Source organism: Carassius auratus, unplaced genomic scaffold (assembly GCF_003368295.1).
Source record: "Carassius auratus strain Wakin unplaced genomic scaffold, ASM336829v1 scaf_tig00216320, whole genome shotgun sequence".
NCBI lineage: Eukaryota > Metazoa > Chordata > Actinopteri > Cypriniformes > Cyprinidae > Carassius > Carassius auratus.
The window spans coordinates 38,721-55,174 of record NW_020528506.1 but is presented as its reverse complement, the minus strand read 5'-3'; the positions used below and the strand labels follow the sequence as shown (position 1 = coordinate 55,174).

General features: G+C 37.2%; 1 protein-coding gene across 1 annotated transcript in view; it reads right to left on the bottom strand.

Moving 5' to 3' along the window:
• The window catches only part of LOC113097496 (G protein-activated inward rectifier potassium channel 1-like), a 30,576-nt gene extending 16,386 nt beyond the window's left edge, over nucleotides 1-14,190 (bottom strand). The window contains exon 1 of the mRNA XM_026262712.1: nucleotides 13,173-14,190. Within this exon, the coding sequence (XP_026118497.1) occupies nucleotides 13,173-13,841 (669 nt within the window). The 5' untranslated portion in view covers nucleotides 13,842-14,190. The remainder of the gene's footprint in view (nucleotides 1-13,172) is intronic.
• Nucleotides 14,191-16,454: the final 2,264 nt, after the last annotated feature.

Sequence of the window (16,454 nt, the reverse complement as noted above, 5' to 3'; positions counted from 1 at the left end):
TGGGTTTTGTTTCACAATCCTCTCCAGGGTGCGGTTATCCCTATTGCTTGTACAAATTTTTTTCTACTACATCTTTTCCTTCCCTTCGCCTCTCTATTAATGTGCTTGGAAATAAAGCTCTGTGAACAGCCAGCCTCTTTTGCAATGAACCTTTGTGTCTTGCCCTCCTTGTCCAAGGTGTCAGTGGTCGTCTTTTGGACAACTGTCAAGTCAGCAGTCTTCCCCATGATTGTGTAGCTTACAGAACTAGACTGACAGACCATTTAAAGGCCTTTGCGGGTGTTTTGAGTTAATTAACTGATTAGAGTGTAGCACCAAGGGTCTTCAATATTGAACCTTTCCACAATATTCGAATTTTATGAGATACTGAATTTGGGTTTTTTCTTAGTTGAAATAAACTTTTTGAAGATATTTTTATTTTATGACCAGCACTTGTAGTTATGTTCTCACTTTATTTTAAGGTCCATTGACTAACTATTAGCCACGACTTTTGCCTCAGTAAACTCCTAATTATTGCTTATTAATACTGAGCAAGGTAGTTAAGTTTAGCTTTGGGTGTAGAATATGGTCATGCAGAATATATGCTTTGTAAAACAGCCAATATGCTTTAATATGCATGCTACTAAGCATCTACAGTAATTAATAGTGAGAATTGGTCCCTATACTAAAGTGTTACCGCCGTTATTAATAACCTGGACAGGGTACTTATGCCTACTAAACATAATGCGATCTTTGCTATTTTTGGGCTGTTAGGAAGAGGATACTGGGATGATGCCCTGAGTTCTCCTCCCAATGTATTTTGAACACAAGTGTTGGGACAAATAGATAATCACACCAATGAGATACTGAAATATTTAAGAACATCACCTCCTTTTCAAACCTGTCAGCATTGCTTTTGATTGTTTCTCTGATGTTCAGTTTCCTCCTGGGCATGTAAATAAAATATATAATTCATGAGACTGAAGCCACCATTGTTGTACACATGATGTGGGGTTCATTGGAAGGTTTGTTGTATTGAGTATGAATGGGATTACACTATTTTCAAACCAGGCTGTATTAAAACACAAACGTTCTGTTGCTTTCTTCTGCTTCTTAAATCTAGGCAATGTTTTTTTTTTTTTTTTTTTTTACTCCTGTCTCTTTAAATTAAGCTTGAAAAGACAGATTACTATGTTCAAGAAGCAGACCAGCAAATCGTACACATGGTCTTTCCTGAACATTTCAGGATAACACTGCTAAATACACACATTCACACCAAATGACAGTGGGCAGCAGTGATAAACTGTTTAAGATGAGCAAGTTCCTTAATTTGAATAAGATGTAAAGTGATGAGATGCATGGGTCTGATGAGCTCTAATGCTTACATTAACGCTGATTGATGTCAAGCTAAAGGCTGTACTTGTCTTAATTCAGTATCCATTGGCTTTTAAGCCACACAGCTAGACAGAGCCAAAGCAATCTTAAAAACAGCACTTCTGTGATTGAAGAGAAAAAGCTATTATTCAAATGGCCATTTGAATGCATCTATGTGACTGAACGTTTATCTGTGTGTTTATGTGTGCCTTGTAGACTAAAGAGCTGCCAGATAAAACCTGTCATTCTTCTTCATATCCCACAGGAAAGAGGAAGAGAGATAGAAAGGAGAGAGTATTAAAGAAGAGAGAAATCAGGAGGAGGTGGATTGAAACCTCTTTCCTCTGCAGCAGGTACCAGCAGCCATCCATTTGACTCAGTCATGTGCATGGATGAATAAAAGCTGGGATTTCACTGCTTTGCCTTCCGCTGACTCACAGTGGCTTTGACAGCAGAGCTGTGGGGAGGGAAGGGGGGGCGGGGTACTCACAAGCAAATAGATGGGACTTTTACACTTAACAGGGTAATACTACAGCCTAAATTAAACTCTAAGATAGAAATTTATCATGTAATCTATATATCCTATTCTACTGAACTCTACAAAAAAAGTAAAATATGACATTGTATATTTTATTCTGTTTTACGTAACACCATAAAATGGTTTGATCAACAAATGCATGTCAATATATGTTTTCACACTACTTTAACACATTCAGTTGATTTAACCAATTCCAACTTCATGCTTTAAGTTACAATACATAATTCAGCTATTTTGTCCTTCAGTTTAATGTAGTTTACGTTGAAATTACTTGTAGTGCCAATTTGATTAGACTTAAAAATGGAAGGCAGCCCATGAGGAGCAATAAAAATTTGGGGTGGGAAAGATTGTTGTAATGTTTTAATAGTTAATAGTTTATTGTTCTTTGCTCACCAAGATTTATTTAATGAGTTTATTTGATGAAATATACAGATAAATAGTAATATTGCTAACTATTATCCCAGTTTAGTTTAACTGTTTGTTGAAGCAGTTTTTCTACATTAAATTAAATTAAAAATTAAATTAAAATGTATGCATTTAGCAGATTTAATATATATATATATGTATACACAGTGCCCTCCACTATAATTGGCACCCTTGGTAAATATGAGCAAATCTGGCTGTGAAAATAAATCTGCATTGTTTATTCTTTTGATCTTTCATTCAAAGAATTATCGATGTAGAAAATCCTGTTGTGAAATAAATGCTTTCTCTTGTTCACGTTAGCCACAGTTATTGGCACCAAATTACTACAACCTCCTTTTCCCAGGATAACAGCTCTGAGTTTTCTCCAATAATGCCTGAACAGTTTGGAGAACACCTGATAAGAGATCAGAGACTATTCCTTCATCCAGAATCTCTCCAGATCCTTCAGATTCACTGCTCCATGTTAGTGCTTCTTCTCTTCAGTTCACTCCACTCATTTTCTACAGGGTTCAGATCAGAGGACTGGGACGGCCATGGCAGAAGCTTCATTTTGTGTTCAGTGACCCATTTTTGTGTTGATTTTAATATTTGTGTTGGATTTTTGTCTTAATGAAAGATCCAACCACAGCCCATTATAAGATTTCTAACAGAGGCAGTCTGGTTTAGATTTTTTATCTCTGGGTATCTGATTGAATACGTGATGCCATGTATCTGACCATGACATCCTGGACATGGGGTACTTTTATCCCTGTTTGTACTAAACCAATCTGGTGGGTTTGCTGTTCAAAAGCTCTTTTTTGTTGTTTTGTCTGACCATGGAAGCCAGTGCCTTTTGAAATACCAGTTTTTTTTTTTGGATGAGCAAGGAGAATATTTCTTGAAACCCTCCTGACTAACATGTGGTGATGTAGTGACTCGTTTTTAGACTTTCTGACCCCAAGACTCAACTAATCTCTGCAATTTTTCAGCCGTGATCCTTGGAGAGTCTTTAGCCATTAAAACTCTCCTCCTCACTGTGCATTAGGGTGGTATACTGTAGACACATGTCCTCTTCCAGGCAGATTTGTTACATATTTAGTTGTTTGGAACTTCTTAATTATTGCCCTGATTGGGGAAATTGTGATTTTCAGTGCTTTAGCTCTTTTCTTACAGCCACTTTCTATTTTGTGAAGCTCAACAATCTTGTTCTGCACATCAGAACTATATTCTTTGGCTTTACTCCTTTTGGTGGATGATTAAGGGGTATTTGGACTTTGTGTTCCTCATATTTATAATCCTGTGAAACATGAAGTCATGGCTGGACAATTTCATGCTCCTAGTCACCCTGGTGTGCTTAAAATAAAAAATTATGAATGGTAATATACTTCAGAAATATTTTACTCATAAGAATTTCTAGGGGTGCCAATAATTGTGGCCAATTTATCTATGTATCTATGTATCTATGTATCTATCTATCTATCTATCTATCTATCTATCTATCTATCTATCTATCTATCTGCTCTCAAACTAAATATAAAATTCTATAGAACTCTTTAGAACAGTGCATATATGTTCATAGGAGTTATTCTACTCTATGCAATACTTCTCTACTCAGTTTCTACTCAGAATCACATGCAAACCAAACCAAATTGGCTTCTGCATTCTTTTTCTCTCTCTCTTCTTCTTTGTAGAATTACTCAATAAAATGCACATGCATTATACAGACAATGTAATGTGCACCTCTTAGTGGGTATCTTATACTGCTGAAGGTCATACACGTATAACCCCTGTGTGTCTCCGTAATAAACTCATCTATCTGTATCACTGCTGGGTCACATGTCGCCAACGCCTGTCAGTGACAAGACAAATGACATGCTGTCCACCTCACATTTCACACATCACTGCCAGCCATGCAACACACACATACACAATACACCAAAGCATACATATTCATACAAAGGCATAAATATCTCCCAGCATGCCCGTGTCCTATGAACATACACTCAAGTGATTTGAGGTTATGTACATGAACCTTATAAGCAATTCTAAACCTTTTCATTCATGTCAAACATATTGCCAAGCATAAACACACACAAACTAATTTAAAACAGACCTTTATGCTCACAAAAGATCGGCACACAAAGACCTTTACACACTACACACTCACACAGTCAACCTGAGTCAAAACCTGTCCCTGTAATCAAATTATCAGCAATTAACTAATTCATCACAGCACACATGTGACTGTCTCCACAACAGAAAACATCTGTTCTCGCAGTAAGACACGCTAAATGAGATCAAACAGATCCAGCTGAAGTGCAGTGGGAGTGGGTTTCTCTTCAGCTTTTATGAGGTTGCTTACACATTCAGCACTTTGTTATCATTACGATCATTTTGTGTGAGTTTAGACAAGAATATTCAATCGTACAATGTGAATGGGTTTCTATCATCCCTAAATAAATGTAATTTAAAACTCATAAAATGTGAGAATGATTATGTGTTTCAACTCCACGATGGTGGCGCTGTTGGTTACAGTGGCTACTCCGGGTCCCAAAAACTGTGTTTTTATGTCTGTTAGTTTCACCTTATCGCAAAAAATTCCATAATTCATGCTCTCAAACGTTCGCTCTCTGGAAAATAAACTGGACTTTATTCAACTCAGTAGGTCCACACAGCATGAGACAAGGGATTGTTGTGTGTTTGTTTCCACTGAAACATGGCTGAACGACAACATCTCAGACTCTGCTACTCAGCTGCACGGACTTCCCTGCTACTGAGCGGACAGAGACAAAGCACTGTCTGGTAAGTGACAAAACACTGTTCATCGCTGGTGGAGTTTGTGAAGTGTACAGTGTTCCAGCATACAGACCACTTCTGAAACTCGCCAAACTGGTTCAAAAACTCATCACAGTTTGGCCAGATGATGCTACCTCAACATTACAGGACTGCTTTCAGTGCACAGAGTGGACCATGTTTAAAGAGGCAGCCACCTACAACAACCTCACAGACCTGCAGGAGTACACTGAAACTGTGAGTGCTTATATAAAAAAAGGGCACTGCTGATGTGACAGTTACCAAGATCATCACCACACATGCAAACCAAAAGCCATAGATGACAGCAGAGGTTTGTGGGCTGCTAAAGACCAGGGATGAAGCATTCAGATCAGGAGATAAAACAGCCCTCAAAACAGCAAGAGCCAATCTGTCCTGTGGCATCACAAATGCAAAATGGTTATATTCCTAAAAAAAATCAACAGTCACTTCACAGAAAGCAGAGACACACGGAGCCTGTGGCCACTCAGGTAGTTCATGTGACATCAGAGCATCAGGTAGAATTTGTTGAAGCATCCAAAATACATTTTGGTCCAAAAAAGGGATGGACATGGTGAGCAACAATACTCAGGTAGGCTGTGGTGTATAAAACAATGCTCAATTCATACTAAGGGGCACAATGTGTGGCAAGAAAATATCCCCCACACCGTTACAACACCACCAGCAGCCTGAACCGTTGAGTCAAGGCAGGATGGATCCATAGTTTCATGTTCTTTTCGCTAAATTCTGACCCCACCATCTTAATGTAGCAGCATAAATCTAGACTCTTCAGACCAGTCAACTTTTTCCAATCTTCTATTGTCAAATTTTGGTGAGCCTGTGCGAATTGTAGCCTCCGTTTCCTGTTCTTTGCTCACAGAACCCACCAATTCACTTCATCTCAACAAATTAGAATATGGTGACGGAGGATGCCAATCACCTAAACAACTCAAAACACCTGCAAAGATTCCCTGAGCCTTCAAAATGGTCTCTCAGTTTGGTTCAGTAGGCTACACAATAATGGGGAAGACTGCTGATCTGACAGTTGTCCAGGAGACAACCACTGACAGAGGCTTCTTATCTGGGCTAAGGAGAAGAAGAACTGGACAGTTGGCAGTGGTCCAAAATCCTCTTTTCAGATTGAGAGCAAGTTTGCATTTCATTTGGAAACCATGGGTGGATAAGCTCATAGCCCAAGTTGCTTAAGTCCAGTGTTAAGTTTCCACTGTCTGTGATGATTTGGGGTGCAATGTCATTTGCTCATGTTGGTCCATTGTGTTTTTTGAAAACCAAAGTTTGCACCCGTTTACCAAGAAATTTTGGAGCACTTCATACTTCCTTCTGCTGACCAGCTTTTTGAAGATGCTGATTTCATTTTCCAGCAGGATTTGGCACCTGACCACACTGCCAAAAGCACCAAAAGTTGGTTAAACGAACATGGAGTTGCGGTGCTTTTCTGGCCAGCAAACTCAACAGACCTGAACCCCAGAGAGAATCTATGGGCTATTGTCAAGAGGAAAATGAGAAACAAGAGACCAAAAAATGCAGATGAGCTGAAGGCCACTGTCAAAGAATCCTGGGCTTCCATACCACCTCCGCAGTGCCACAAACTGATCACCTCAATGCTATGCTGAATTGAGGCAGTAATTGAGCAAAATGAGCCCCTGCCAAGTATTGAGTACATGAAGAGTAAATGAATATACTTTTCAGAAGGCAAACAATTCACAAAAAAATATGAAGTATTCAAATTTGTTGAGATAGTGAATTGGAAGGTTTTTGTTAAATGTTAACCCAGAATCATGTCAATTAAAAGAACCAAAGACTTAAACCACTTCAGTCTGTATGCATTGAAATTATTTAATACACGAGTTTCCCAATTTGAGTTGAATTACTGAAATAAATAACTTTTCCATGACATTCCAATTTCTTGAGATGCACCTGTATATCGTCCTAATGCATGGTGAGAAGGAGAGTTTAAGTGGCCAAAGACTCTCCAAGGATCACAGCGTGATAATTGCAGAGATTAGTTGCGTCTTTTTGTCTGAAAGCCTTACAAAATTAAATAAAATAATAATCAAAGAGCCCACATGTTGTTCACGAGGTGTTCAAGAAATATTCTCCTTGCTCATCCAAAAACAAACTCCAGCATATTCAGTTGTCAGACACGACTGGAACTTAAAATGGCACTGGCTTTTGAGCAGCAAATGGGTTTAGTACAAACAGGGATAAAAAAGTACCCCATGTCCAGGACGTCATGTTCAGATACATTGCATCACATATTCAGTCAAATACAAAAAGATTAAGAATCTAAACCTGACTGCCTCTGTTAGAAATCTTATAATGGGCTTTAGTTGGATCCATAAGGACAATAATCCAAAATAAATATTAAAATCAAGACAAAAATGATTCACTGAGCACAAAATGTAGCTTCTGCCATGGCCGTCCCAGTCCTCTGACCTGAACCCTGTAGAAAATGAGTGGAGTGAACTGAAGAGAAGAAGCACTAACATGGAGCAGTGAATCTGAAGGATCTGGAGAGATACTGGATGAAGGAATAGTCTCTGATCTCTTGTCAGGTGTTCTCCAAACTCTTCAGGCGTTATAGGAGAAAACTCAGAGCTGTTATCTTGGGAAAAGGACGTTGCAATAATTGGATGCCAATAACTGTGGCTAACGTGAACTAGAGAAAGCATTTATTTCATAATGAGATGTTCCAACCATTTTCAATTGTTTTACTTCAATGATCAGTTTTGAATAATTTAATAATTTTTTGAATGAAAGATCAAAACAATAAATGGTGCACATTTATCTTCACAGCCACTATATATATATATATATATATATATATATATATATATATATATATATATATATATTCTGTATTATAGCCTTGTGATACTCTGAAGTGTCTTCTCCTCTATTCTATTTAATTTAGTTATCCTATCCTATCTTATCCTATTCTATCATTTTCTATGCATATTGTGGTACACTTAAGTGTCCAATATTCTTTTCTTTTCTATTCTATTCTATTCTATTCTATTCTATTCTATTCTATTCTATTATATTATATTCTATTCTATTAATATTGTGGTACTCTCAAGTGTCCTCTATTATTTTCTATTCTGTTCTATTCTATTGTGGTACTCTCAAGTGTCATCTACTCTATTCTAATTTATTCTGCTTTATTCTATGCATATTGTTGTACTCTCAAGTGGCAAATATTCTATTCTATTCTATTATATATATTTTGTGGTATAATCATGTGTTCAATATTGTATTCTATTCTTTTCTATTCTATTCTATATACTGTGGTAAGTACTGTCAAATTTCCTCTCATCTTGCTCATGTTTCCTTGCCCAACTCAACCCAGACCTTCACACAAGATGGAGAGATATTCATTGCTCCTCATTTCTACCATGTTGCATTAGAATGCTCTTGTGTGTTCCTGAAACACAAGGCTGAATTCTGTCTCTGTCTCCCACTCTCTATCAACTCATGCCTTGTATGTTCTCCTTTTTGTCCCTTATGATAACGATCTTTGTCTCCTTTCATCTTTCTGCTCTTTTTATCTGTCCTTTTTTCTTTTCTCTCTACCCTCTCTCTGTTCATCTATTCATAAACAATAGAGACAGTGACTCAGAACTGTAATTAGGTGAGAGGAAGGTTATAGATACCTCTTCATTTGTTTGAAACTGAAGATACAACAGAAAGTTGGGAAAAATTAATATGCTGAAGCTTCTCTCAAATTAGAGGATATGAAAGGAGCAATTAGCAATAGAACAAGCAAAAAATAATACAGAGATAGGTAATTCTGTCATTAATTTATATAAAAAATAGCATGATGTTTTCAGTGACATGAAAGCGAGTAAATAATGACATTAAGAACATTTTTACTGACTCTCCCTTTAAAAGGAATTTTAGGGGTAGTGCAATGTCTCTATATTTGCCTATTAGAGAGAATGTAGGATGAACTGAGAGATGGTCCTTCTGGTTTGACTGTCTCCAGTGTGTTACTTGCATCTCCAGTGAATGATGTACACACACACGCTCTTACAAAACACCACACCATATGTCGTAGATCCACTGTAAACCTTCACGTTCAATCATAACATTTAAGTGTGCCCCTTTCAGTGTGCATCTCACAGTTGTTATAATTAAAAAGTTATAAATGCATGATCAGTATAATCAAAGCACAATTGAGATGTGTCTGCTTTGTTTATCCGACATGAGGAGACATGATCTGACAAAAGGTGACTGGGAATGACTGAGACTGTGTGTGTGAGCGTGTGTGGGCGACTGAATCTAAATGGACTGGATATGCCGGCTTTAACAAAAAAATTGGCAGGATGGAGAGAGAGAGAAAGAGTGAGAGCTGGTTTGTATGATTAAAACACAGAAAGCAATGCCAGATTAGATAGGTACATGTTAAGTGCTCTTAAGTGTCAAGTAGCCTCCTTCAACATTTATTGTATAAGCAAGCCCCTGCACATCCAGCTAGTGCTATTATATATATATATATATATATATATATATATATATATATATATATATATATATTTTTTTTTTTTTTTTTTTATTATTATTATTTTTTTTTATCTTATATATTTTGTTTATTATAGTTGTTCTGTAACCCCTTCATTTCTACAATTTTTCTGAGAACTATGGAAGTTATTTTTGTATTCATATTCCACATCTTCTGTGCTCTGGCTGTGGGATCTTTAAAGATAAAAAAAAAAAAAAACTCTTGGCTGCTTAAATAGCCCTGAAGCACATTGAAAAAAATACTGATGAGAAAAGATTTAGGGTTATATGAGAGAGCGAGAGCGAGAGAGAGAAATGTTTTCTTTCCAATTTATGTTCACATTTCACCACTCTCTTCTTTTTATTGAGTCGGTTTTCTGCTTCTTTATTTTACCCCCTTTTACTTCCAATAAGTCCAATTCTCTTTCTCTCCCTGTCAATTTTGTTTGTGTTCCCTGATGCCGTCCCAACCTCATACCATTCTGGCAAACTATCTTTCACTATTTCTCACTAACTTACTCTGCCTTCCCTGTTTATACTCTATTCCCCTGGTTCTTCTTTTTTCATTGAGAGAAAAACTTCAGCATAGCTTAAACTGACAGTCTGCTTCATTAAGCCAGACGCCATTGACCAAAGACTCTTAATCAATCACAGCATTCACTTGGCACTAGATAATTAGTGTAAGCTCCCCGAAAGATTTTTGGAGTGGGCCTGAAAGGTCATTCATCCATATCTTTGAAGAATATTCACCAGCTTTTAACTCTATAATTGTTCTGCAGGCTGAGATCAGTTATTCTAACATTATTTTATAGAATAGATTCAGATGATCACACAATTGCAAAGCATATCGGCCATAAAAGTTCAGTTTTATTACACTGACCTCTTTGTTCACCGTATCAGCAGCCTTTGACTGACAGTCCTATTTATCAATTACTAGGAAGAAATCCTATTGTGTGAGTTTGTCGTCCTTGTGTCAGCTTCCATGCCTTATTCATTTCATTTTAAGCCTTTCTGTTGACTGAGCTGATATGAAACAGCAGACAGACACACTCACTCACTCACTCACTCACACAGTAGCATCAAAGCGCAGTGTAAGAACACATAGTATGGTTCTACTAGAGCTGTTATGTAAGCATCTCCTTAGAAAAAAGCTTCCATTGACAAGAGCGACTCCTCTCCCCCTCAGAATATATTTCGTACAGCTCTAGCAGTGCTCTCACGTGCACATCTGCAAATTATTCTGCTACATTTTCTAAGGCTTTGAAAGTCATTGCATGAGGCTGTAAGCCACAAAAAATCCTCCTTCAAAAGTGTGCAAATGCAAATTTTCCGACATCTTTCTGGCTGTGACCTCAGCTCCCGCAGGAGTCTTAGAGAGGCTTATGGGCTCAAAACCCAGAGACATTGTCTTTTCTCTTTGCATTTTGGAACGAACCCTCTAAAACTGAGAGAAATGTCGCTGATGTGGAACCGCCTTCCAATTAGCGAGCAGGTCGGTTTAAATGTCACTGGTTACAAGTGACAGATGTTAGATGTTGGCACAGTTAGCCATCTGTAAAACTCTCTTATCTGAGCCTTTTGTCACTGTAATCTCATCTTGTTCAGCTGTGATGATGGCTGTCCATGTCGAGATTACAATAATAAAATTTCAAGCCTTTTCATGTAACTGGTAATCAGTTGTGAAAGGGGCACCCGCGCGCCTCAAATTCTCAGCTGTACTGACTCTCTGCTAAATCACATTTCATAGGTCCCTTGATTGTCACATATTCTGAAAAATCTTTGCTCGGTATGCTTTCTGTGAAAGATGACAGTGCATTTCTGAGGAAAAATTCAGATCTTATGACTAGAGAAACTCAGTATAAAATGAAAAGTTACTATTTTAATAATTTAACATGTCTGTTAATGGTCACAGGATATGCAGGTAAACATAGAAATTAGTTATTTTTAAGTTTTATTTTGATCATTTTTGTTTTACAATTTTTTATTTAATAAATTTTTTTTTTATTATTTTTTTTTTTTATAATTATTAGCTTTTTATCAACTCACAAACCCCATGCAGTTCCCTTAAAGAACACTCAGGGGTTTGCAAACACCAGACTGATCCAGCAATAAGACATTTTAAGATGTAGCTCCATCCTAAAATGTATAAATATTAATACTGGCATGCATCCATACACTAGCATAAAAAAAAAAAAAAACCTTAACAGAATGACAATATGAAAGAAATTAATCAGACAAGAGTTTTTCCTACACATTACTGATTCCAGCATTGCAAAAAATGATTAAAATATTTGTAAGCAGCCTCCTGTTTTCTTGGTAAGAAGAAATGGAAATAATAACTCTGTGATATTAAAATTATTTTCTGATATTTCTGAAGTTCAATGTTTTACACAATTTAAAAAACAAGAACATATTGTTAGCTTGGTATAAATATATGAATTTCCACTACGGACGCACATTCTGCTTATGGTTCAGTGCCACCACACCACTTAGTACTCATGTTAACTATTGTTCATAGACAAACTTTGCTATGGGAATCACCACTATAACTCATTAAATTTCTGACAATCAAATGGATTCCATTGCCTGCTGTACATCACGTAACATATTTAAAAAGATACCAAAAAAAAAAAAAAAAAAAAAAAAAAAAAAAGAGATAATAATAAATAGATAAAACTTAATGATACAACAATTCTAAACAGCTTAAGAGTATTAAAGTAAAATAAAATAAAAATAATAAAATAAACAAAGTGCACCGTAACTGCACATATACTGACAGCAACAATAACATCAAATACTTAGTGAATATAATCTCAGTATTGCATCTTGGCACATAATAAAAACCTGCAAATGAATGAATGAATGAATGAATGAATGAATGAATGAATGAATGAATGAATGAATGAAAATGTAAATGAAAAGTTGTTAAACAGCTTGGTGGTTTAAAGACAAGCTACAATTTGTTTAACCATACTGTTATTTGTAAAATCCTGTTCATTTGTTAACTGTAAGTCACTTTACTGTAAGTCAGTAAAATATTGTCTTTTTCTTTATATATTTATATAAAATGTAAAGCACATTATTTTAATTCCAAGCCTTTAAATGACACTTTGTTCTGTATTATATTTGAGAATTTTATGTGGCATTTTAGGTGTTTAGTTGATTAAATTATTTGAGTTTCATGTGTGTTCTTAATGGAAGGCTGTCTTTATATTATGCTATCTAGTATTGTTGTTAACATCGTTAGAGAGTAAATTTTGGGATACGTAAATAAATATGTTGGGATTTACATTATTTGGCTAATTTAAGGAACAATTGAAACTGTGAAATACAGCAATCCCATAATGTTCTGTAAACAGCTGCCGCCAGCTTTTAATATAAATGTACTACATTTTTGTTGCAGTCAAATTTTAAAGAAAATTATTTTTTAAATAGAGACTGAAGTCTAAACTACTTATGGTTTTATTTATAGTCTTTGTGTTGTAATAATTAGATAAACTAAAGGCCAAGCAGAGCTGTGCGTGTGCAGTGTGTGTGTTTTCACCTTTATGAGTTTACACCTGATTTGCGCGGACACCATATGGCTGTTCCTCAGATTGCCCACGCGGAACATTAAGCAGAGTTTTCCGTCTCGCTGTGAGATCACCGCGTCCTGACTGAACATGAGCGTCTCCGCGCGCTTCTTGGGCTGGGACATCTTAATGAACATACAGCCGATGAGGAACGCGTCTACTATGGAGCCCAGCAGAGACTGGAACAGAAACAGGATGATGCCCTCAGGGCACTTCTCAGTTATATAGCGGTAACCGTAGCCAATGGTAGCCTCGGTTTCAATGAAAAAGAGAAACGCCGACGGGAAGTTGTAAACATTGGCGACGCACGGAGTGTACGAAGCGTCATGGCCATGATTCAAGTCCCCTCTGATATATGCGATGATCCACCACATCGAGGCCATGACCAGCCAGGCGATGGTGTAGGTGAGGATGAAAATGAGAAGGTTCCAGCGCCACTTCAAGTCCACCAGCGTGGTGAACAGGTCAGATAAATAGCGGCTGGTCTCTCCGCCGAGATTCCCGTGCTGGACGTTGCAGCGTCCGTTCTTGTCCACGAAACGCTGGCGCTTCTTCTTGACCGGCGCGCTCGGGAAAGACGCGCCTCTGTTCGTGTTCACCACATGGTAGTCCTCTCCAAATTTACGCCTTAGCGCTGCCATGACTTCAGCACATTTGGGAGTTGATTATCTTAAAAATACAAAAAGGAAACTTACTTTCTCTGTAGCATGGCTTTGGTGCCTTCCACTTTCTAAAGCAGATGAAAAAAGGTCGCGAGGCAGGTCAAGGTCTCTCTTGCCAACTTTTTTTTCTCGTGTAAATCTGGACTGTAAATGCGGTAAGGAAGACGCGTGGCTACTATAATGTCAGTTTACTGTAGCATCTCTGTACTAGTCTGTCTTCTTCTCTGGATGTCCGTGTGAAATGCACGGGTTGTGTTCTCTGTGCTCCTCTGCACATAATATGAACAGGAGAATAAGAGAGAGAAGAGAGAGTGGGTGGGAGGAGGGGGGCTTGGGTGAGTGAAATACTATTTTCTACACTGGAAAAGATGTGTGTGTGTGTGTGTGTGTGTGTGTGTGCGTGTGTGTGTGTGTGTGTGTGTGCGTGTTCCCCGGCATTGGGAGGAAGATTGGATTGGATTTCCAGTTCAATGTTGAAATCAATACACTACTCAGTCGACTACATTGGCGTCCTGTTAAAGCTGACACGTTATTTAGTATTTTCGTGCTGGTATTAATATAGGCGGAAAATTAAAAGTGTCTTTTCTGTAATTAAGGGCAAAACTAAAATGATAATTTCCCTTCAAAACTGAACGCTATTCCGAAGTCAATTCATCAAACTAACAGCGCCATCTGCTGACTGAGATGCGTGAGTACACAGTACTCACTGAAACAAACGATAGCCGTTCATTCAAGTGAAGTGAAGTGAAGTGAAGTGAAGTGAAGTGAAGTTACGTGACATTCAGCCAAGTATGGTGACCCATACTCAGAATTTGTGCTCTTCATTTAACCCATCCGAAGTGCACACACACAGAGCAGTGAACACACACACACTGTGAGCACACACCCGGAGCAGTGGGCAGCCATTTATGCTGCAGTGCCCGGGGAGCAGTTGGGGGTTCAATGCCTTGCTCAAGGGCACCTAAGTCGTGGTATTGAAGGTGGAGAGAGAACTGCACATGCACTCCCCCCACCCACAATTCCTGCCAGCTGGGGACTCGAACTCACAACCTTTCGATTGGGAGTCTGACTCTCTAACCATTAGGCCATGACTTCAAAAGATTTGAAAGTCATGAGTCTTAATATACGACTTTTATTACTTTTACTGATTTTCTTACATTTATTTTAATCCTTATTAGAAATGCACATACTAATATTAAATTTACATTTATTTTCAATAAATAAATTCACATTTATTAATTCATTAATTAACATTTATTCCTTCATTCTCATATAGCACCCTTAGCAAAATTAATTAATTAATTTTTAATGCTCTTTTTATTGATGATTATTTGAAAAGGGTTAAACAAACTGATTGAAGTGCTTAAAGCCATCAGTAACATCATCATGCTTAGTTTAACAGAAAGCCTTTCCTAAATTTGAACTACCTCACATTGTGCTCTTTTGACGAATTGTGTAAAAGGCCACCTAGTCAGAAAGCGCCGTGTCTGATGATGTTAATGCTAACAGAAAGGCACTATGTGTCTTTTTTATAAGTAGCTTTAACTTACAGCTCTGGACAGTGGAGACACATGAACACAATATTCCCACCAGTCTTATTGCATGCTTATTTTTGGTTATTGTGCAGTTATTCACTGCAGAGAAATCTGAAACTGCATCCTCTTCCTCTCTCTATTTGCTCCTTTGGGGAATCTAAAATACATGGGCAGCCATCAGGCCACCAGGCCAGTATATCTGTTTGTGCATTATAGAAAAAAAATCATTATAGTTTCTTGTAATGACAACTCTTCTGGCTCTGAGGAATACTGAACACAAATGAAAAAACATCTCTCTTGTTAGGGGAGACGCTGTGTATTTGTCTCTGACTTAGATTAAAAACATTATTAAACACATTTATCAGGGGATTGAGTTATAGCAGTAATGAAATATGAAGCAGTGTGATCCAATAACCAAGACCCGAGCACATAACTAAACAACAGTGAAGAAAACAGTGCTGGAAAAGAATCAGGGTCTCTTTATGCTATAGGTGATTGACAGGAACAGTGTCACCCCCCTCCAGATTCTCACTGGCACCATGTGGATGATGCATAGAAGTTTGGGATTGATATATATTCTTCTCCATGATAAATAAACAACATAATACATTATTAGAACATCAGATGCAGCTACACTGCCCTTCGTATTTGGAAATGAAAAAAAGAATGAGAAGGCAAAAAAGAAAAAAAAAGAGGAATGAATAAAAAGGCATGATGGAAACAGTGAGCATATTATTACATGCAAACTCTTGAATAATGAATGATCTCTAAGAATTGATGACATCTATATAATATCACATGACCTGTCATGTTTTCTTAAATAACAGTCATGAGCTGTAGGCCCGTGTTTAAATTTAAAAAGAAGATTCAACTGCTACAATAGCAAGGCAAGGCAAGTTTATTTATATAGCACATTTCGTACACAATGGTAATTCAAACTGCTTTACATAAAATAAATTGAAATAATAATGAAGAAAAATAATAACAAGAATAAAACAAGCAATTTTAAAACTTTTTAAATTATTAAAAAATTGACTCATTTAAAATGAATTTAAAA